This window comes from Macaca mulatta, chromosome 3 (assembly GCF_049350105.2).
Source record: "Macaca mulatta isolate MMU2019108-1 chromosome 3, T2T-MMU8v2.0, whole genome shotgun sequence".
Classification (NCBI taxonomy): Eukaryota; Metazoa; Chordata; class Mammalia; order Primates; family Cercopithecidae; genus Macaca; species Macaca mulatta.
Genome location: NC_133408.1, coordinates 113,521,171 through 113,544,443, shown reverse-complemented (window position 1 = coordinate 113,544,443; position 23,273 = coordinate 113,521,171). Strand labels below are relative to the sequence as shown.

Genomic DNA, 23,273 nt, shown 5'->3' with positions numbered 1-23,273 from the left:
ACTACATATGTAGACTTTCCAAAGAAACATATTTTAAGACCTTCCTCTTTGATACTCATTGTAGAACTATATAAATGAGTAGACATTTATTTGGAGAGAATTTTGGTGGTGTTAGGATCTCCATGCCCTTTAGAGGAAACGGTGATAGAAGACAACTTCCAATCTCAAGCTTAATGAGAGCCTTTCACAGGAGCCATAGTGAAGAGCTTGGTTTCTCCTTGGAGATGAAGGCAGTGGGCCAGGATCTGACTCCTTCCTAGGAAATTGAGGACAAGCACATGGGTGCTCTGGGGACAAAGGCAAGAAAATGGTGCTATTTTAAGTTGGCCAAAACTCCTCGTGACTGCAGGAACAATGGTGCATGATTATTTTCTGGGAAACAGATGTAGACCACATGGAGGAGAAGGCCGATGGAGTGGTCTTGGGTTCTCTCCAGTAGGGCATTTGAAAGGACTAGAAGACCTACAGAGAAGAGGCTGGAATAAAGCCACATGTTCCCAGATCAAGAGAGTGCAAGCGATGGGCTTGATAGTAAGCCCTTGAAGGGCAATTTTTTTTTCCCAATTTAATGTGCTGAGATGCAACTGAAAATAGGACAAAGAGGAAATTTGGCTGGCTGCTACTCTTAGATCTGTTCACATTCCTGGCAGGTAAGAATAAAATTAACTTTGTAATAGAAAGTTTGTTTTTCCAGTGTGATAATACTGGGGGAAAGACACGGAGAATGACCAATTTTATTATTGCATTATTTGGGACAAACCTAAAATTAAATATGACATTCAGGAATATCATTAGAGATAGTAAATTTGTATAGATTTGATCATGTGCCAATTAAGTTTATATACGATGTTTGCTTTTTTACCTAATAGAATCTCAGGCAATAAAACAATGAAACCAAACCCTTTATTTATTAATAGTCCCAAGATTCTGCCTATACCTTAATCTAACTTTTTAATTTAGTTTCACTTTGCTTATTGATTCTCACAAGGACACTTCAGATATTTATTTTGGTGGCAGTAAGAAGATTTCATTTTCTTCCATATTTAATAAATTACCACCACTACCATAGAATATTGTCAATTCTAGCCTGTGAGGTGGAGGTTGCAGTCAGCTGAGATTGTGTCACTGCATTCCGGCCTGGTGATAGAGCGAGACTCTGTCTCAGAAAAAAAAAAAAAAAAAGAAGAAGAAGATTGTCAATTCTAGTAGAAGAGTGAATTACATAACCAAAAACTCTAAATAATATTAAAAAATGTGAAGAATAGCCTCAGGTAGGAGTAGTGCTTCCAAAAAAGCAATTTGCTACAATGAATTCAGCCAACACTTAAAAACATGGTGATTAGGCCAACAGTCAGACACGAGATCCAAATAGTTTCCTTGAAAAGGAGCACCTACTCTTACTAAGAGAGCTCCTTAGAGACGGCCTATTAAAGAGAAGTATTCCACATTCACTTGGCTGAGTGACCAAAATTGATAGCTAATCTTCAACATGTATGAAGGCCCATGAGGAACCAGGAGTTGATTTTATTGTAAAGTTGCAGGAAGTTTGTGGGATGAAAATATTCACAAGCATTATGGTTAGAAGCAAAGTTACTTATGGCAGCACTTCCTTCTGTTCCTAGGTCTTCCATAGTCAGTATTTTATTTAGCAACACAACAGATGATAAGGAGCATGGTCTTTGAAGTCAGACTACCTGGATCTACTCTTGAAACCAACACAAGCTGTGTGACTGTGGACAATTTAAGCTCTCTGTGCCTCAATTTCTTCATCTATAAAATGAGAATAATAGCACCTACTTCTTGATTTGTTAGGAGGAACATATTATTTACTATTTTTAAAGCATCTGAATGACATCTGGCACACAGTAAACATTGTATGTAATTGAAGCAATTTTTGTGTAAAGAATCTCCATTTTAAAAATTCACAATTCCAAACAATATTTGAAGAAGAAGCCTAAAAGCCACATTACTTCACATGTTTTCATATTCATTTAAAAAGCATGCACGGTTCATTGTTGTCTTTGTTGCTACTTTAAAAGCTGGTAATAAAATGTGAACTTCTAGAAGTAGTAAAGGACTAGAAATTAGTGAAAGTTTTTCTCTGAATCTGCTTTTGCACCATAATTATACCTTAAAACACTTCTCTCAAGCCAAGATTTTAACTTGGTAACATAACAAACAAACAAAACCAACAAAAACAGAATTCAGAATAAAGCAATTGTGTTTCAAATTCTAATACTTCCACCCACCACCTAACTGATATGGGGCAAGGAATTTATCTGTTCTTTTGAAGGAAAAATATGCCAAATCCCAAGTGTGTGCTCTTTACAGAGCCTTTCAGAACCCAGGTAGATGGTCATTAAAATCACTGTCTGTAATTTAATGATGAAAGCCAGAAAAATAACCAAGCAAAAGGAAAAATGAACTTTAATATCTATTGATAGAGGCAGGACACAGACAAATGTCTTGGCAGATAAGAGAGGGTCCTTGGAGAACCTCCAACCTGCCCAGGTCATTGTGCACAGGAGGCCTGTCTAAACATGCCCATGGTCTAAGCATGTCCCTTAACACATACTCAGTAAGGGAAATAAATCATTGTGAAGTGGTTCAGACTAAGGACCCACATGTGCACTGGAAAAATGGGGTGGAGCTACCAGAAAGTCATGCTTTATGCAGGGGAGAATCCTGGCCTCTTCAGCTCATGTGTGGTGGCCTGGTATTTAATTTGTGAGGTGGAAAACTGAATGCAGGACCCCTCTCTTTGTTGAGAGCTTTCTTTTCTCTTAATAAATTCCACCTTCTTTACCCTTCAACGTGTCTGCATGCTTAATTTTTCCTGGTCGTGAGACAAGCACCTGGATTTAGCTGAATTAAGAACCAAAAATGCCTGCATCATTTGGTGGCCTATATGGGGACATGAGGAAGGGTGAGTAAAATGTGAACCCTTCCTTTCACTTTCGTTTCTAGGTCTTCCAGTCCTTAGACTTTTTCTGAAGGCAGAGGAAACTGCATCCCCTGCCTCACTCTTGGATTTGGGAATGTCGGCCTCAGTCCAACACAGTCTTTGCTAAGGCATTTTTCTTCTTTTTTTTTCAGGACTGTAATGGCAACTATCTTTTCTTTTACAATACCAAGGGTGTTCCACCCCAACCCCAATGGCTGCCACATGGGAAAGATGCAAAAGTGGTGGCTCCCTGTGCCCCATTCCCTCCCTGCTGGGGCACATGGCCGTGTCTGCTGTATATACACTTGGCGTCCAACAGCCATGCAGGGTGGGACTGAGCCGAAGTTGCTGCCTGGGCCCCAGGGCAATCTTGGGGGCCAGAGGCCCTGTGCAGACAGGTGGCCAGTGTTCTCTGCCACACATCCATACAGTCTTCCTCTCCCCTGGCCAAGGAGTCCAGCTTGGTGGGACAACGATTAAAATGTTCTCTCTGTTTGCATAAGAACAAGAGGTTTCTTCCCCAGGCATTTCCCTGCCCTCTGCTTAAGCTTTTTTTTTTTTTTTTTTTTTTTTCCTTTCTTTTCTCCACCAGGTCAGGAGTTCATGGATTGGTGTGAAGGTAGTTACGGTTTTTGCTATTACCTAGATTGGCAGGGACCACAATTGATTTTGCACCAACCTAATAACACAGCCCTGTGAGTACAAGGGGCTTCTCAATGCCAGAGGATTTTTCTTGAAAGGTGTTTTATTAGGCCAGGACTCCAATGCACAGGACACCCTTTTCTCTCTCATGTTTGAGAGGACCCAATTTTAGAGCTTCACCTTAGCATCTGGCTTATGATAGAGAGGTAATTCTTTTGTCCCAAACTCAATTCCAAGCTTTGGATTGAAGCCCTAGGAAAGAAAACTGGATCTTAGGGATCCAGAGGCAGACAACAATGGAAGTTAAAAGGCACACACCACACATGAGCATGACTAATTCTGGTTGATTAAGCCAAGCCTCCCATTTCATGGATAGAGGTCATGCTAGTATCCATGGCGTAAATGAGGTTTTGGGAACTCAAAGGCTACTTATAGCAGAGGGAAAGGCAGTGAGTGCATGGGGAAGTGTGGATAATCCCATGCCCTAGGCCCACCTGTTAACGTGAGTGAAAGCTGCATTGACACCCATGGGTGGCACCCTGTTGTGGTCACCAGGACTTGGGGATATAAGGATGAAAGAAGGAAAGAGGAAGCTTTTTCCTTCTCTCTCTCATGTACCCTGGGTGTTCGCTAGGAAAAGAAAGGAACCAGGGACGCCTTGTTCCCCTCTTTCTAGATGAGTAGCCATTCATCTTCAGTCTGTGCTGCTTACAGATACATTCTGAGCCCTGGGGCTCCTTTGGAAAAAATGCTTTCTTTTTCCCCCTTGGTCCTCTCTTCACAGATGGTTAATCGTGTCTCCATACTACAGGACACTCCTCTCGGATGCATCCTTCAACCTGTTTATTTCTCAAACCTGTTTATTTCTCAAACCTTAAACTAGTTGGCTTAGAGTTGAGCTCAGGGGAGGGGAACCCAGAAGCCTGACATGCCAGCAAAGAGATAAAATATTTTATAACAGTCAGACATTTGGCCTCCCTCTCCCTGTGCAAACCAGTAAAAGGAAAGGTAAGGATCACTGTTTATATTCTCTGTAAAGTTTTGATTAATCGAAAAGGATTTATGAGGTTGGTCTCAAGCTGTAGCCAATCTGGTGTGCTTTGCATGTCTTTCTATATCATTCTGTCAGAAAGAGGAGTACCTTAGGATGCAATAAGGACCTAGGACCCCATAAGCCCACTGTTCGAGTCAGCCTGGCAAACTGCCCAATACCAAACTATTCGGCAGGTCTCCATCTTGTTTTACATCCTTGGAAGGATGACTCGTAACCATGTGGCAGTATGTTGTTTTTGTCCCTGCCATTTTACAGTGGCAGCCTGGGATCAGTCCTGGCTTAGGGAATGAGTAGTTTCCGATAGATACCTATGGGACTTCTGCCATTTGCTGATTCTCTCCCACTCCATGAACAACTTCTAGCTTTCTTTTGTGAATCTTCCTTTATCTGAGCTACCCTTAAAGGTTCTAGTTTTTGTAAAAACTGCTTACCACCCCTTTGAAAACACTTCATACACTCGCAGTTAAATCATAACCTTTTGAGGCTTGTTGGTTTCACCTGTGAGGTTACTTTTAGTAAAGTTCAAAAGCCAGAAATATGAGCCATTTGGCTTGGCTAAAGTTGGGTATCCAGGGATTTAAAAGGATTTTCTTAAAGAATGCTCAACTTAATTAAAAGTGGATATCCAAGCTATAGGGATATTTAAAAGGCCTTTATGTCTTTCTCTTCATGGATCTTGTTTTTCTGAGAAAGTTTTTTTCCTCATCAACTGAACTTTTTTTCTCCATTTTGTCTTGTCACTCTTAATGAACTCATGAGACACCCTAAGATAATTTCTGATGAACTGAAACTACTTGGGAAAAACAGAAAAGATATAACGTATTCCGTTTTTGGAGAAACCTGTTTTCCTCATGGAACCCCAGTAATTAGAGGTAGATAATCCCTTTCAAAATCTGTTTTTGTCTTCCACTTATATCTGCTTATTAGGTACTGTTACCTCTGTTTCTTAAAGGGCTCCACCCTCAGGCCAATTATACAATTAGGAGATTGGCAAATGAAAAATCTTAAAACTACTGCATCTTCTTTGTCTATATAATTATATATGTGATTTTTATATAAAAGCATTCTAATTAATTGGCCTAAAGAAAAATAAGCACTAGATCAAATATTTTTTCGAGGAAAATAAAAGCTGTTATACCTTTTGGTTCATGTAATTTTAATCTTTGAGAAATAAAAAGTCTTAAAGATTATTGGTAAAATTCAAATGTCATTAAAATTTAAATAGGTGGTCTACATTGTGCAAGTCAGATACTAAGTTTGATAAATGTTTTAAGGTTGTAAACTGCTTCTTTGGCCTTTGAGGACTGTTCAACTTGCCTGCTTTACAACTTGGTAAGGCCTGAGGACATATAGAATTAACCAAACCCTTGAACAGGCTAGAAGGAATCAAACTTTATTTGTGCCTAGTGCATAATTAAAACAATTTACTGGATTTTACATTAAAATTAAAAATTGCTAAGAGTTACCATTATAACATGTAATTGAGACCACCACTGAAAATAGGTATACATGCAAGGTGTGTAAGAATAGTAAAATATATTTTCAGTAAAAGATTATAAGAAGGCATGGAAATGTAAGTAAATTTTTGCCTAGGGTTAAAGGATTGTTTTAAATTTAAAAAATTTCAATAAGCTAAAGCTTTAAACAAGTTGTGGAATTTTTCTAAATTTAATATTGCAAAAGAAATTCTGTGTATGAACATAGACTAAATTCAAAGGATATTATACTTTTTTTTTTTTTCTGTAAACTGAACAACGAAATAAAAGCACAATAAGGTTTTCTTAAAGCACTAATCTGTTCTTTAGCAAAATTTGTAATGGGTTATAAAAGGTTTTTAAGAATCTTACCTTATGGTCAAACTGGTTTAGAATGTATAGAATTGTCTATAAGGTTTCATTAGAAAATTTGTGTTAATAGTAAACTAATGTAAGGGTAAAATTTGGCTCTCTCTCCCTTGTTCAAGATTTTTATGTAATAGTAAAGAATAAAGAACGATTTTCATTTGCCTTGTAAATAGACTGTCAAGGAAAAGAAAGAGAAGACAGGAGACAAATTGTTTGAAAAGTTAAGTCCTTCCTCTTAATGAGTAAAGGCTTTCCCTGTTTTAAAATTTTTGAGTCATCATTTTAACAAAATAACTAACTGGGATTGTATTTCAAATTATCAATGTTTTAAACCTCTAACATTTAACAGCCTTCCCGAAATCAAATTTCAGCTTCAAGATTGTCTTTCCTGACCCCTAGCTTTTGGATGCTACAGAGGGTCCCTAGAGCATCCAGAAGAAGAGAGGTAAACAGAATAATTTAATATGGTTAGGTACATAGGATTGCCAAAATTATGTTTAATTTTCTTTGGGTTATATTTTAGTGAATAATGCTAACATATGTCCCAAAATTGTATGGGATTTCTAAAATTCTAATGTTTGAGCATATGCTATCAATCACAATTAAGGTTATTTTATTAAGTTATTGTAAACCACAGAGATAACCACATTTTGTCAATCACATTTCTGACTGTAACTACCCAAGTCATTTTGTTATTCACAATTGTCTTCTTTTGATCCTCTTCAAAAGATGGTTTATAATCAGCTATAAAACTTTGATGGGTGTTCTCAAATACGAGTTTCTGATAATGTTGGAGACTGTAACATTGGACTAAAAGGAAAATGTACAGGACTCATGAAGAGCTGAAACATTCATGGGTATTAAGTAGAACAAGAGTTAACTTAATGGATGAACTAATAGAAATATGAAGTAATCACTGGGCGTGGTGGCTCAAGCCTGTAATCCCAGCACTTTGGGAGGCCGAGACGGGCGGATCACGAGGTCAGGAGATCGAGACCATCCTGGCTAACCCGGTGAAACCCCGTCTCTACTAAAAAAAAAAATACAAAAAACTAGCCGGTCGAGGTGGTGGGTGCCTGTAGTCCCAGCTACTTAGGAGGCTGAGGCAGGAGAATGGCCTAAACTCGGGAGGTGGAGCTTGCAGTGAGCTGAGACCCAGCCACTGCACTCCAACCTGGGCGACAGAGCGAGACTCCATCTCAAAAAATAAATAAATAAATAAAAATAAAATATAGAAAACTGAAGTAATCTTTTTAAAAACTTTTTGCTTGAAACATTGCTGATCCTTGTTTTGTTATTCAGAGTCAAGAAAACTTTTATTTTCAGCTATTTACAGTCTTTAATAATTGAGTAAGGTATACTCATGTGAACAAAATTTGGAACATACTTCTTTCTCTTTGCCTAGTTCCTCTAGAATTTGGAAACTATCTGTGAGTGTTCTTATGGCAATATGGTTATTTGCATCAATGCAATAAGAATTCATTTTCTTTGGCAACAGTACACAATTGGAGAAACTGGTTATTTTACTAAGATTTTGACTGGAGAGGCGTGCTTCCCTTTAAGGAATCATGCTCGACTTGCAGAGCCAATAGAAGCCCCTTGGGAAAACTGGCTTCATACCTTGTCTACACAGTCCTCATCCTGGTTTCCTAATCTGTGATGAGTAAAGAATGTCACTTAATGGGCCCACGAACTCTATATTCTAGGGATGTCAAGAAGAGAGGAATTCACCCAATTCTTAGGTATTGAGGGTACTAACCCATGACTGGGCTTGACTTTACAAGTCCTATCTGAGATTCCTTATGGAGCAGAATTCCATCGAAAGCAATTTTAAAAGCCTATGTAAAAATAATTATTCTTGCTGCATTTTATGCAAACTGTCAGGCCAAGTATAAGACTGAAGTCTATTTTGCAAACAGCTCAGTCCTATCATGATTTGTTTTTAACAAAAATGAGGACTGGGGAGAGAAAAATTATGTTTCAAAACTTATCACACATTTGTCATCAAATTCTAGTCTCATTAGTTGTTTTTAATTTTTTTTTTTTTTTTTTTTGGCCTATATTTTAGATTAACCCTCTTATTCCTGTGAACCAACCGGCAATTTCTGGCTACAACTCAGAAGAAACAAAAGGCATAGGTAATGTAATAATCTGGATCAATATTTTAATTCTGAAAAATTATCCTGAAAATCCCGACAGATGATAGGAGTAAATAGGGTGCTCATAACCCAGAGGTTCCTCTGGGAAAATAAGAGGAAAGGAGCTAACCAAAGCCAAGCCCCATGCAACCAAATCTTGCAGGCATAATTATAGCCACCAGTTATCTGGGCATGCTGGCAGCCTTAGGATTTTTGAGCTGCCCTTACCCATCCCTCTTTGTTTGGTTTTAATATATGTCTTCTAATAACCCTGTTTGTTTCTTCTCACCTTCAGGCCATCAAACTCCAAGCAGTCATAAAACCAGAGTCTCGAATGATGGCCTCTTTTTACAGAGAACCTTAAATAGGCTTTTGAGAGAGTTATGACTGCCATATTTCCAAAACAGCACCCCTTAACAGCAGGAAGTAGTTAAGATCAGTCTTCGTCCCTATTCTAACTGCAGTACCTCTAGTGTACTACTTTAGAGGGGAGAATAATAGAGGTAGGAGGCAGAAAAATGCCTCGGCAGATAAAGGAGGGTCCGCAGAGAACCTGTGACCCACCCAGGCCATTGTGCACAGGGGAGCTTGCCTAAGCATGGTCACAGAGAAAAATTCTGTCCCTTGATATATGCACAGTAGGGAAATGAATCAATGTGTAGTGGCTCAGACTAAGGACCCACATGTGCACTGGAATGATGGGGCAAAGCCACCAGAAATTCGTGCTTTATGCAGGGGAGGAGCCTGACCTCTTCATCTCATGTGTGGTGGCCTGGTATTCAATTTGTGAGGTGAAAACCTGTGTGTAGGACCCTCTCTTTTCTGAGCACTTTCCTTTCATTTAATAAATTCTGCCCTCCTCAGCCTTCAATGTGTCCGCATGCTTAATTTTTCCTGGTTGTGAGACAAGAACCTGGATTTAGCTGAACTAAGGAGTAAAAATTCCTGAATCATTGGCATTTCTCCTAATAAGCAATACATTTCTTCTTGACTCTTCTTTTTTCAGCACTCAGGAAGACTTTCTGAAATTTCTGAAGTGTAGTTCTCTCTGGCTCAGCAAGCAAAATACTGTTTTATTTTCTGACAGCTCTAAGTCTTAATTCCCTCCATATAAAGTTGTATATGAAATCAATCATTCAGGCTGGGCATGCTGGATCATACCTGGCACTTTGGGAGGCTGAAGCAGGCAGATCACCTGAGGTCAGGGGTTCAAGACCAGCCTGGCCAACATGGCAAAACCCCGTCTCTACTAAAAATAAAAAAATTAGCCAGGCATGGCGGCATGTGCCTATTGTCCCAGCTACTCGGGGGTCTGAGACAGGAGAATGACTTGAACCTTGGAGGCAGAGACTCCATATATATAAAAAAAAGGAATCAATCATTCAGAGTTGTCTCAATGTAATAAAAATTGATGTAAAGCAGTTAGCATGCACTTGGGCACATAATATATAAAATAAATAAAAGGAGTAGGTAAAAGGAAGCACTGTCCTAAGCTTAGATACATTTTTAAGTTAACTTAATTTGCCTTTTTTTTTCTTTTTTTGAGACAAAGTCTTGCTCTTCTTCCCCACGCTGGAGTGCAATGGCATGATCTTGGCTCACTGCAACTTCCGCCTCCTGGGTTCAAGCGATTCTTCTGCCTCAGCCTCCCGAATAACTGGGATCATAGGTGCCCACCACCACGCCAGCTAATTTTTGTATTTTTAGTAGAGACAGGGTTTCACCATGTTGGCCAGGCTGTTCATGAACTCCTAACCTCAGGTGATCCATCTGCTTTGGCCTCCCAAAATACTGGGATTACAGGTGTGAGCCACCATGCCCAGCCAATTTGCCTTTTTATTGGTACAGAAAACTGTAAACTTTATTGCATCTTTCTGAATAAAACCTTCAGGTTTTGTGTGTCTCAAATACTTTGCTATAACATTTCTGTGTCAGGTAACAGAGACAAATAACAACTTTTATAAGGCAATAATTCTAAAAAATAAATCTTCCTTTGAAAAATAAAAGCCTACTACAGATATAAGAATGAAGTAAAAATTTCCTCAATTCTTAAATTATTTCTACAAGATGACATCACATTTTTTATTGCTGAAGTGTTATTGACAATGTAAATTTCTTTCTCAAACTTCTTCACTGTGTTCTTTGGAGCAAAATTAATTTATCTCATATTTTCTGGCAATAGATAGGGCTTACAATGTGAGAAAACACAAACCTCTTCTTTTTTTTTTTTTTCTGAGACAGGGTCTCTCTCTGTTGCCCAGATTGGAGTACACTGGCCCAGTCATAGCTCACTGCAGCCTCGATCTCCCACACTCAAGCAATCCTTCCACCCCAGCCTCGCAAGTATCTGGGACCACAGGATGGTGCCATCATACCTGGCTAATGGTTTTTTTTAAAATTTTCTAACTCAGAGTTTTCGATTCACTGAGAAATGTTTCTTCAATGAGTTTCCTGGTTAACCCATCCCTTTTCTTCTCTTGTAAGTAAAGTCTTTTCAAATATCTCCTAAAATTCTATGTTGTCCATATTATTAGACATTTCTGATAAATGGATGATATCCTCATCTGTACATTTTCCTTATATCATGACTTACAAGAAAATTTCCAAATTTAGGCATCAGAGTTTCTACGGCTGTCATGTAACAGCATTAGAATTGCTTTTGGAAGACTGTGACCTTTAAATAGAATGAGATCATTTATATGCATATCAATGAAGCCATTAATGATGAAAATTGGGTCAGACTTAACTGAATGACTACTTAAAAATTGAATTGCTGTAGGCTCAAACACATCCACGCACATCCACGCGCGCACACACACACACACACACACACACACACACACAAATGTTCAAAATTTTAAAAACTGCTTTTTCATTTTTTTTTTTTTTCCTTAAGGAACAGCCACAGACTATTTAGGGAGATAACAGAGAATTTGTAAAGAATACTGACTGAGGGAGCTGCTCAGATGTCGCTGCCAAATTGGCACAGATTCAAGGCACATTTCTATATGCCTTTCATTATTATTTCTGACCATCTGGATCCTTTGTTTTTAAATCCTTGTTAATACTAAAGAGAAAACACTAGTATTCATCCAAGCAGATTCAAAGTGAATGAAAATAAATGTCATCACTCTATCCTTAATTTCTTTTCGTAGTTTTGGGTTGTGGATTTTCTCATATTCAAAAAGTGTTCTTTGAGCACCCACTCAGCACCAGGCTCTGTTCTAGGTGTTTGGGTAAAGATGTTACTAGAACACACAAAATTCCTTCCATGAAGGAGCTTAGCTTCTAATGAAAGGAATAAGAAAACAGCAACATTAATGTGCTGAATCTACAATGCCTAATGGTATTAAGTGCTATAGAAAAAAAATAAAGAAGAAAAAGATTTCTTGGGGGAATGTGCTTGCAGTTTTTTAAATCCAATTATCAAGAAATGAGAAGCTACTCTTTCAGTAAAGATTTAAAGGTGATGAGGCACATATTTGCACATATTTGGAGAAAGCACATTTCAGGCAGAGAAGACAGCTAGTACAAAGGCCCTGAGTTATAAGGATGCTCCTGTTCCAGAGAAATTTCCACTGGAGCCAGTGAGGAGGAGCAGGAAACTGGAGCAGGAGTGAGGGAGGACTAGAGTAATAGAATACAAGGTCAAAGACTCAAGCTGTGGTGATGTGTGGACCGGGCAGAGCACACAGGATATTAGATCATCAAAAGAGAGTTATAGCTTTAACATGGAGTAAGTTTTTAGTAGGAAATTCCATGATCTGACTCATATTTTAACAGAACCATGTGACCATAATAACACTTATTAGTATCAGACAAAAGATAGCCTATGGGCAGTTTCTATGTTTTTCTAACTTGTATTCACCACAAATTAATAAATGATCCCTAAAACACAAAAATGAATCATTCAACTATTATAGTTAAAGTAACTGTTTGAAACCACAAAGAAATCACTTTATCTATCAACAAATGTTAACTGAGTACCTATATGTGTAAAATACTATGCACTTACTGAGCAAAGAACTCTGATGAAATTAAATAGATAATAATTTAAATTAATCAGAGTTTTTTTTTTTTTACAGTTTCCATTTCTATTTCACATTCTAATTTATATTATTAACTAATTATATTAAATTTTAAAAATTGATATGAAGGTCACTGAGTGAAAGTATATTTATTAAATATGCAGCATGGCTATCTTACTGAGATTTCAAAATATATTTTTTTATATTAAAATTCATTTAGAAAAATTTATATTTTAAATATTGCATTTCTTATGCTTATCTTGCACTGAAATTGACTATTCATTATTTCAAATTTCAGAGAGTTCCTTGATAGTCCCCTAAATCTGTCAAATAGATAGTTCCTTTGAAGAGAAAGAGTGCAAAGTGTGAAAACCTTGAATTTTAATTTTTAAATTAGTTTTGGCAAATGAAAACTATTTTAGCACTTCAGAGGCACATATTCCACTAACTCTAGCTTTACCTAAGACTACAATTATGAAGACTCAGTAGAAAGACAATTAAAAACTTCTCATTCCTGAAGGGCTATATGATCCAACACGATTTTGCATCACACAGTCTTTTACATTATAGGTCCTCATTATGTAACACTATCCACATGTTACTGTGTTTTAGGAACTGCACTAAGTATGTTATATGTGTGTTATCATTTAATCATCACAATACCTATGGACAAAGAAACTGAGGCTCAGAAAATTTCCTTAAATTGCCCAACACCAAAAGCTTCTAATTGACACTGAAGACATAAATATTTCTAACTTCAATGTGCATTACATTATACTTAAAGTATAATTTTCTAAACAGATTTTGCAATAATAACACATGGTACAAGGTAATTTCCCACTGGTTTATCAGTATTAGATGCATTTTCTTCTGTGTCAAATTGGTCTGCCATTTCAGATAAAAAAAAGATATAGACAAATAAGGTATAACAATTAAAAGTAATGGTATGATTATTCAATTTCCCACTCTTGAAAACCCTGTGTTGACTGTAACTGTTTTTGTACCCTTTGGTGTTCAAAGTATAACCTATTACTTTGGGTCATATATCTGAAATGTATCCAAATCTGCCTACCCCCCATCTCCATTCTGATACCCATTGTCATCTAATGTTCTTACTTGATTGGACTGCCTCCGTAATTCATATCTAGTCTTCTCTTCTACCCAAGTCCATGGTCCACATTGCTACTGGAGGTATTTTTCTAAGTGGAAAATTTAACTTGTTCACCTAAAAATATGATTTATTATTTCTTTCACCTTTAACAATTAAACTTTATAGACATTCTAAGCATTTTTACCAAAATGTCTAGATTTATATGCCTTTAGTACCCTGCAATGCTCTTTTGTTTGAAAAAGCTATTTCTTTTTTTTTTTTGAGATGGAGTTTCACTCTGTTGCCCAGGTTGGAGTGCAATGGCACGATCTCGGCTCACTGCAACCTCCACCTTCTGGGTTCAAGTGATTCTTCTGCCTCAGATTCCCAACGTATCTAAGACTACAGGCGCCTGCAGCTTCACCCAGCTAATATTTGCATTTTTAGTTGAGACAGTGTTTCACCATGTTGGCCAGGCTGGCAGGGTGGTCTCAAACTCCTGACCCCCAAGTGATCGGCCCGTGTTGGCCTCCCAAAGTGCTGGTGTAAGATAGCTGGCCAAAAAAGCTATTTCTAATGATGAAAAAGCACAAGTAAAAACAACAGATAAACCCTAAAAATAAAATTTAGATGTGACAGAGTAATGTTGGTTTTAACTTTTTAACTTATATTTGGAAAAGTACAAAAAGATCACCTAGAAACCCCAACATTAATTTTTAAATTCTATACCAATTGTTTAATAAATGTTATTAAAGAAGTGAAAGAACAAACATTCTACAATGTGAATTTAAATACCCCTTTTCAAAGTTGGCATTTATTATTAAACTAAGGAGAGTTATTTGTTTACTTCCCAAATGTATTTATGCTTGATTTCAAACTTCTTTGTAAGGAAAGCAATTGGTCACAATTGATATAATTGTATTTTATAATTGTAGATAGATTTGATAAGAAGAGGAACATCACTGAAACTGTACTGATGGTAATAGGGAAGAGAAGCAGAAATATTGGTTAATGTGCTTCTTCTGTTCCTTGCTAACTAAGTGTCCTAGCACCATGTAGTTGTAGGAAGTGGAGCAATACAAGAGATAATAGCTCTGCTACCAGGACAGCACTCTGGATTGTGGCCAGGTTTGGGAGGGGAAGCAAATTACATGGCATGATCCCCACTCCTACCGCATGGTGGAAGGAAATTATTTTTGAGTGCAGAAGACAGCAGAGTTAGAGTTCCTCAATTTAAAATGAGAAAATGAGGTCCTGAGAAAATGAAGGAAACAGAATTTGTTGGTGGTACATCTCCAATATTCTCACTCTCATCTTTGGCATGTGCTCTAGAACTTTTCTGTGAAATCACATTGATCATTAAAGTATGACCACAGCCACTGTCTCTAAACATTAGTGGAACACCTGTTATGTGCAAGACACAGAGCTATTTATTATACATACACTTTAGAATATAACCCTTTTAACAGTCCAATAAGGCTGATGCTCTCTTCATTTTATAGGTGAACAAACGACAGATAGAAAACTTGTCCAAGGCCCGTTAAGATGAATTCAGGTCAGTCAGACTCCTCAGACCATATTTTCTCTGTTACACTTTCCTTATGCTTTCCATAATGGAAAGGGTTGAATTTGGTTCTAGAAGGATAATTATAGCTTACAGTAAAAAGGTTTTTATATCATTGTTAATAATTATATCATTGTCATTATCCTTGTTAAGGACATTTAAAATATTACTTTAGGCAGCAGCACTACAAAAGGTAGGTTTTGAATCCCCAGGTTCCTTATTAAGGGGTAAAAGCATATTGTCTGAATGTAAAGGGTATACACATTAAGAGAAACTACATTACAGAGTACCAAGTGCAAAAATAAAGAAAGCCCCTGTGGAGTTATGAAAGTATAACTCAGCCTCAGGCCAAGGAACATCTACTGACAGGAAACATGTACGGAGAAAATCCTATGCTCAGAGAACACTGATAAACAAAGAGCACACATAGAGCAGTAACATGTGCAGGCTTTCATTCTTCTCCCCTCGAATACCCTCAGTTTTGTCAGTTCTTTCTATTCTGTAACTGCAATTGCTTGCCTGCTAAGTCATTGCACATGAAACAAAGACTGGGCAAGGAAAAGGAAGGAAGAAACTCATTCTGCTGACCTCCCAAAAAGCTAGAGCTTATTTTGACATGAGTTTTCAGACAGCCTCTAGAAAGGATGCAGGTTGTGCAAAAAGGTGTGTTTGTTGGGTGTTCAACAAAAGCCATTTAATAGCCAAGTCCTAAAAACGTACATACTTGAATGACAATTCTTGAATGACATTCTTGAAAATAATCATTTACTCCAAGGGATTGCCTCTTAAGTGTCATCAAGCCTACTTAGTCCATATTTGGGGAAACAAGTTTCCAGAAAAGTCACAGGTGAAATCAGGAAAAGGTCATCCTCTGAAACGGAGGCTAGTAAATGTCGCCACAGTCGATGAGTTGCCATGTTACCAGTGCCTCTTTATAGGATATTGTAAGATGTAGGACCTGTATCTAAGTCCACCAGTATCATTCTGATGTTATAATTGTACCTTACATGTTGGACATGAAATTACTGTGGCTCTTGTCATTAAAACCATCAAACAATTTAAGAATAAGAAGAAGCTAGTACATATCCAAGATTGTCCAAAGGAGACAACATTACAGTTTTAGACAACTTATGCATTTTGGTAGGAAATATTTCTACAGTGGGGAAGAAAATAGATATAGCTACTTTAGTGTGATTAAAAATATCCATTTAGAGCACCTGAAAATGTGTTGGAATTCTGTGCACCCAACTGAACTACTGATCTAAAACTTAATTTACAGAACAGATTTTCAGGGAGAGTGGTTGAAGTAACAGATTGAATAATCTTCCCAGGAGGGCAGAAATCAACAACTCTTTGGTTATGTTTCCCCCACAGATTCTATCACAGCACTGTAGACAAAACAAAACAAAACAAAGCCTTATCACTGCATTTTAAATTCAATTTTAAAATTTCTCATGGTAAATTAATAAATCAAGACTTTTACTAAATAAAGTATAATAGCACAGCCTGATATATCTTGGCGAAATTAGAAAAATTAATTCCAGAGTCTACAAAACTGAAGACCACACTTGAGACCCTTTTTGTCTATTAAGGTACCAGCTCCTATTAAGGCATCAAATCCTTTGACTGATAAAAAAAAAATGTGTCACATTCAACTCAATTATAACCTATGAGTATTATAGGCAATCTCATATACTATAGAAATCGTATTGGTACAGAAGTATAGTTTAGTGATATGGATGAGAAATTCATAGATCATATCAGAATAAAGAAAGAAAAGACAGACTTTAATAGAAAAGAAAATGTCTTACTTGGTTAAGAATGTCTTGTTTCTGTGCATGCAAGGAAAGAAAGAATACATGTGTTAATGTAAGATAATTTATACTCATTATCTCATATCTCTGATTATTTAGCTAAAAGTTCAAGTTTACAGGTTGATTTTAAAACATACCCTAGATCCATAGGTCTCAAAACATGGTTCCAAAACAGTGGCATCAGCATAAGCTGGGAAACTGATAGAAATGCAAATTCTTGAGCCCCACCCCAGAAACACTGAATCTAAAACTGTGTGGGGTAGGGGGGAGGCAGACAGCAATCCCCGTGTTAACAAGCCCCACAGTTGATTCTGAGGTACACTAAAATGTGAGAATCAATGACTAGATCAATCTTTGTATATAATAAGCAAACTGTTCTGACAGATAAATATAATATGTAACACATATAGTATGATTAAAATATTTCAGAGGATTAATAGAAATATAACCATGTATATAAAGGTATGTTAGATTTTGAATATGTATTTCCCATTCCTAAGGTTTCCTTCTATCAGCATCACACCTAGCATCTCTCTGTACCCTTAAGGATTAAAATATATTTCTATATACATCTGCCACTTTCTTCCCATATCTCAGCTGTGAGTGGAAAAATTTGAAATTGAACTTGAAGTCCAAGACCAAAAGAAAAAAAAAAAAAAAAAACACATGGAATGCTAAACTGTCTTCCCCTCGTACTACCAAATTCTACTGCTCTCAGGAGACTCTTTATATGGCCTGACCATGTTTTACTGTGAATAATCTCACTAAGACTGGATCTCTGCTACAAACTAGCTTGTAATAATGTTCTTAACATTATATTATTTACACAAGAGTAGGTGGAGACTAATAAGACTCTCTCCCCTTGTCAGGCATGAGTCATTAACATGTATGTGTACTGGGAAGTGCCACACTCACTACAAAAGAAATATCTTCCCATGCCTTCCCCTAACCTTTTTCCTTCCTATCTAAGAGGACAGTCCTCTCCCCTATGGCTTGGTCAACGAAGTGAAGAGCACAGGACATTAGCCTTAAACTGGGATTCTAGTCAATTAGGTTTTTGTTGTGGTTACTGTTGTGAGCTAGCTGGTAAGTTTTGGACAAATTATTTCACTTTTCTTAGAATAGTTTCTTTATTTAAAAACTTTATAATTTTATTAATTTGGGAATCTCAAGGCCTTTGAAAGGTTTTTATTCCTACAGAATCTTTAAGGCCATTGTTTAGATTTCTCTTATTCATTTCTTCAAGTAACGATTATCAAATGATCTTTAATAGGAATTAAAAGTAAATGATTCATTCACAAATTATACCTAATATTTTTTCTCTATTAAAATAGACTTCAACAGGTCACATCTTTTTTGGGTTAAATTTTTATCCCCAGCACTTTAAAAATTCAGTAATTCAAGGGAATTATAAGCAAAATAGTACATCTACCATTTAAATAGCTTTATGTTGTAGGAGGTTAAGCAATTTAATTTTTGCCAATACATTTTATGTAAATGATACAAGCTATGTTCCTTTTGGAAAACAATGAATTAATTATCATTCCAAATTCAGGCTGGATTACTCAATTGTCCATTTTTTCTTGTATAATTGAGCATCATTAACTAGTCATCAGTGCAAACAACTTTGGGTCAACTTGACAAGCCAATGGAGAGTGATAACTTCACATGTGAACTGACATTAGGAATTCTGTCATTTTGTAAGAGTAATTTTTTATAAATTGGATGAGGTCATGTATTGAAGAGAACTTTAAGGTCATAAAGATTTATTTCTCATCATTAGATAGTCCTAATTATTTTCGATTGACTTTTAGAAGATACATACTAGTTTTTAAAATGGTTATATAAACCTTAAAATTTTCTTCTGAAGGAAAAATGTTATCAAAATTAATTAAGATAAGAGAGTGGTTTTGCTCTTAATTTAGAATTGTTCTTGAGTTGTAATGAGATCTTTTTGTTTTTCAACTGTTCATTATTTTAATAACATGTTTCAACAATACATCTGTACATTTATGAAAGGTATAACATGGTTGAAAAGGGTGATATGTGTGTCTAATAATGTGTCTAATAACTACCTTAATAAATAAATGTAGTATATGGTGAATGGTAATTCTCATGAAATATATAATAACAGTAAGACTAAGTCTTGAGAGCCCTATAAATTTAAAAAAAAAAAAAAATTGCAGCAAAAAGGCTGCTTTGCAAACAAGATCACTTAACTGAGTTTGTAGCCAGCAGCTATCATTAGGGAGAAAAACAGGTTTTATCCCTGTATATAGATTAGATAAGCAAATAAGTTTTCAAGTATTGTTGTGAATATAAATATTAATGACAATTTTTTTTTTCTTGTAGCAATTCAGTGCTATAATTCATCTTTACTTTTCCCACTCTGCTTTCTTTTTTTTTTTTTTTTTTTTTTTTTTTTTTTGAGACAGAGTCTCACTCTGTCGCCCAGGCTGGAGTGCAGTGGCCAGATCTCAGCTCACTGCAAGCTCCGCCTCCCGGGTTCACGCCATTCTCCTGCCTCAGCCTCCCGAGTAGCTGGGACTACAGGCGCCCGCCACCTCGCCCGGCTAGTTTTTTTGTATTTTTTAGTAGAGACGGGGTTTCACCGTGTTAGCCAGGATGGTCTCGATCTCCTGACCTCGTGATCCGCCCGTCTCGGCCTCCCAAAGTGCTGGGATTACAGGCTTGAGCCACCGCGCCCGGCCCCCACTCTGCTTTCTTAGGCTTTGAAATTCTCGGTTTTGTAAGTTTAGCTGCTAACTTTATTTTCCCCCTTCTCTATGCCATCTAGAAAAATACAATATGAGGGAAATGTAGGTCAAACATCTATTTTTTTTCCAATACAGAAAAATGGTAATGGCTTTAAATAGCCTTTATTTTCTCCATCATTTATGGGCACCAATATTAATTTTATTTTTTAAGAAAATAAATTCCAACCTAAAGAGTTTTAAAAGTCACAGTAATGTACCAGAATGTAGACAGAATAAGAATATATGACATGAAAAATAGCTAACTATGAGAAATACTGATAGGAAATCTCAAAACAGTTTGAATAGCTTGAGGGTTATGATAACTAAAATTAAGTTCTATAAATCCCAGGGAAGTACAATATTGAAAGATAACTAAGAAGTCTGTTCTTGCAAACATACAAAAATGAAACAATAATCGCAAAAAATAAGTCACATTTTAGTCAGCAAACAAATCTATCTAGTTAATACATCCCGACAAAAGAATCTTTTGCAAAGAGAAGCTTGAAGCAACCTAATGTTGCCTTCTGAACCTACAAATGAACTAACAGTAATGGTGATCAAACATTTAAAATGTAACATCTCTCAACTAATATTAAATAGGTTACTTAACAAACAATTAGGAAGGAAAAGGCATTCATTCAAGCATGGTGTTCAAAAACAATTGACAAGACATGCAAAGTTTTCATAAGAAAATGATTTCAAGAAATCTTAAGCTTACTGGTAAAAGGTAAAATAGAAGATTAAAAAAAAATCCCTCTCTTTTTGTACAAGTTGTCTCCTTAAGGTTACAGACCTGGTATAAGCAACACAAAATCCTTCCTTGGTCAAGGAAATAATTGCCTGAAAGGGGTAACTCCCTACCCCTACACCAATATCCATTTTGGATTGAAATTTGTGGGTCATAGACTGAGAGCCAAGCATATTCTTTCTCTCTTTTATCCAATGCTGTTTCCTGACTTCTAGGAAAATAACAAACACTACACTTAAATGATTCATATTCTTTCAAGCATACAATATAGATGAGTTATTTGAATGAAAAATGTTGTACAACATTTAATATATCTTCTAGAATAGTGCATTATGAACTTAATTTTGTTTATGTTATGGTACATGGTAAATGGTTTATGGTGTGCATATATACACACACACACACATCTGTATCATACATATATAATGTATATGTGTACACACACACACACACACACACATTTTTCCAAGAATTTTTCATTAAGAAATATCCTCTTCCAAGCATATATATGAAACTGATATAAAGAAAAAGAAGTTTTACCCCTTCAGGATTATACTTTGCAAGCACACCATTACCATGGAATTCTTCAAGAACATCCTTTAATTTCTTTGTAGAATCTATAAAAAACAGAAAACACAAAAATTGTTTATATGCACATATTGTGATTGTATAGCCCAGTCCAGAAACAGAGACCACTTAAAATGTAAACAAGTATCAGCAGAAACTAAATTTAAAAACCAACATATAAAATGTCTATTGCCATTTTTAAAAGGCTGTATGATTGGAAAAGAAATTACAAAGAAACAAAAAGGTCACTGCATTAAATAAAAACAATACTGCTGGATAAGAAAAATAAAATGTGTAGCTAAGCCTCAATGGTGAGTCCATTTAGAGGGAAGCTACAGATTTAGTATCTTGTAGATATTTTTAAGGAGAATTTTCTCTACACACATAACACAACTAAATTAAAGCTTACTTTAGTAATTAAATTAAAGCTTTAGTAAGTAAGCTTTAACTTAGTTATGTCATGTATTTTACCTTATATATGCATTGTGAATAACATTTTAGTTTTGTTATGTATAAAGATTACCCCATTTAATGAAGAAACAAAGCTTAGACATATTACCAAAATAATTATAAATTATTTTCTTCAAAAGTACTATTATTTTTAAACCTTTCATCTTATTAGTTGGTGACAAGAAATTTTAAGTTAATAAAATAATGTCATAAAATAATTATCATAAATATTATTACAATTAAAGTTAAATACATTAATATGATATAGATATATTCATTCAGTCTACTAAAATATTGCTCATTATACATATTGAAATATAATTTTTGATTGAGAAATCTCAGAATTACAATGCACTTTTAAGTTAGAAGGAAATAACAGCTAAGAAATATGGATGAGTCATCTTAATATTTAATCAAGTTTGAATAATAATGAAAAAAACCCTTAAAATTAAAATGTAGGAAATACGTAGATTTTCCCATTTTCTTTTATGGAACAGAGCATGGAAAACTGTTTGCTACCATTTGCATCTAATTCTTGTTGACCTTCGCTAAGAGTCAGTGATATGTGGACTACCACGAAATACTTCCCAGTTCCAGAAAACTAATTCACAAATTAGTTTTTGAAACATCCTGCTAGAAAACTCTCTCATACATGCCCATTGAATACATAATACCTATATTTTGTGAATTATACTTTTACTTGGAATGTATCATTTCCTTTCTTTATATGGTAAATTCTGTGGGTTTGTGTATGTGTGTGAAACTCTATATTTAGATAGAGTTTCGCTCTTGTCGCCCAGGCTGGAGTGCAATGACATGGTCTTGGCTCACTGCAACCTCTGCCTCCTGGGTTCAACAGATTCTCCTGCCTCAGCCTCCTAAGTAGCTGGGATTACAGGGGCCCACCACCATGCCTGGCTAATTTTTATAATTTTAATAGAGACAGGGTTTCACCATGTTTGCCAGGTTGGTATCGAACTCCTAATCTCAGGTGATCTGCCTGCCTCTGCCTCCCAAAGAACTGGGATTACAGACATAAGTCACAGTGCACAGCCTGTGAAACAGTACTTTTAAGTGAGATAAAATTCATGTCACATAAAATTGACTACATTAACAATTTCAAAGTGTACAATTCAGTAATTTTTAGCATATTCATGATGTTGTGCAATCATTACTACTAATTAATCCCATAATATTTTCATCACCTTGTAAAGAAATCTTATACCCATTAAACAGTTACTTCCTGTATTTTCTCTCCTCTAACCTCTGGCTATCCTTAATCTAGTTTCTGTGTCTATGGATTTGCCTATTCTGGACATTTCATGTAAATGGAATCATATAATATGTTTCCTTTGTGTCTGACTTCTTTCACTTAGTTTAGTGTTTTCCAGATTTTTCCATGTTATAACATGTATCAGTACTTCACTCCTTTTTATAGCTGAACAATATTCCATTATAATGAATATACTACATTTTAAAAATCTGTTTATCAGCTGATGTATATTTGACTTCTTTCCAGGTTTTGGATGTTAAGAATGTTGCTATGAACATTCAAGTGTACAAGTTTTTGTATAAACATATATTTCAGTTCTCTTGGCTATATACCTTTGAGTAAAATTGCCAGGCCATACAGT

General features: G+C 36.0%; 1 protein-coding gene across 12 annotated transcripts in view; it reads right to left on the bottom strand.

Annotated features, from left to right (window-relative positions):
• DGKB (diacylglycerol kinase beta) overlaps positions 1-23,273 on the bottom strand; it is a 764,082-nt gene that overhangs the window by 584,804 nt on the left and 156,005 nt on the right. For 6 of the 12 annotated variants that reach the window (XM_015133916.3, XM_015133918.3, XM_015133921.3 and 3 more), the window contains exons 3-4: positions 21,163-21,239; positions 17,116-17,136 (exon numbers count right to left, since the gene is read on the bottom strand). In XM_015133916.3, coding sequence (XP_014989402.1) covers positions 17,116-17,136; positions 21,163-21,239 — 98 coding nt within the window. The remainder of the gene's footprint in view (positions 1-17,115; positions 17,137-21,162; positions 21,240-23,273) is intronic. The other 6 variants (XM_015133919.3, XM_015133920.3, XM_015133922.3 and 3 more) reach the window with 1 other exon arrangement.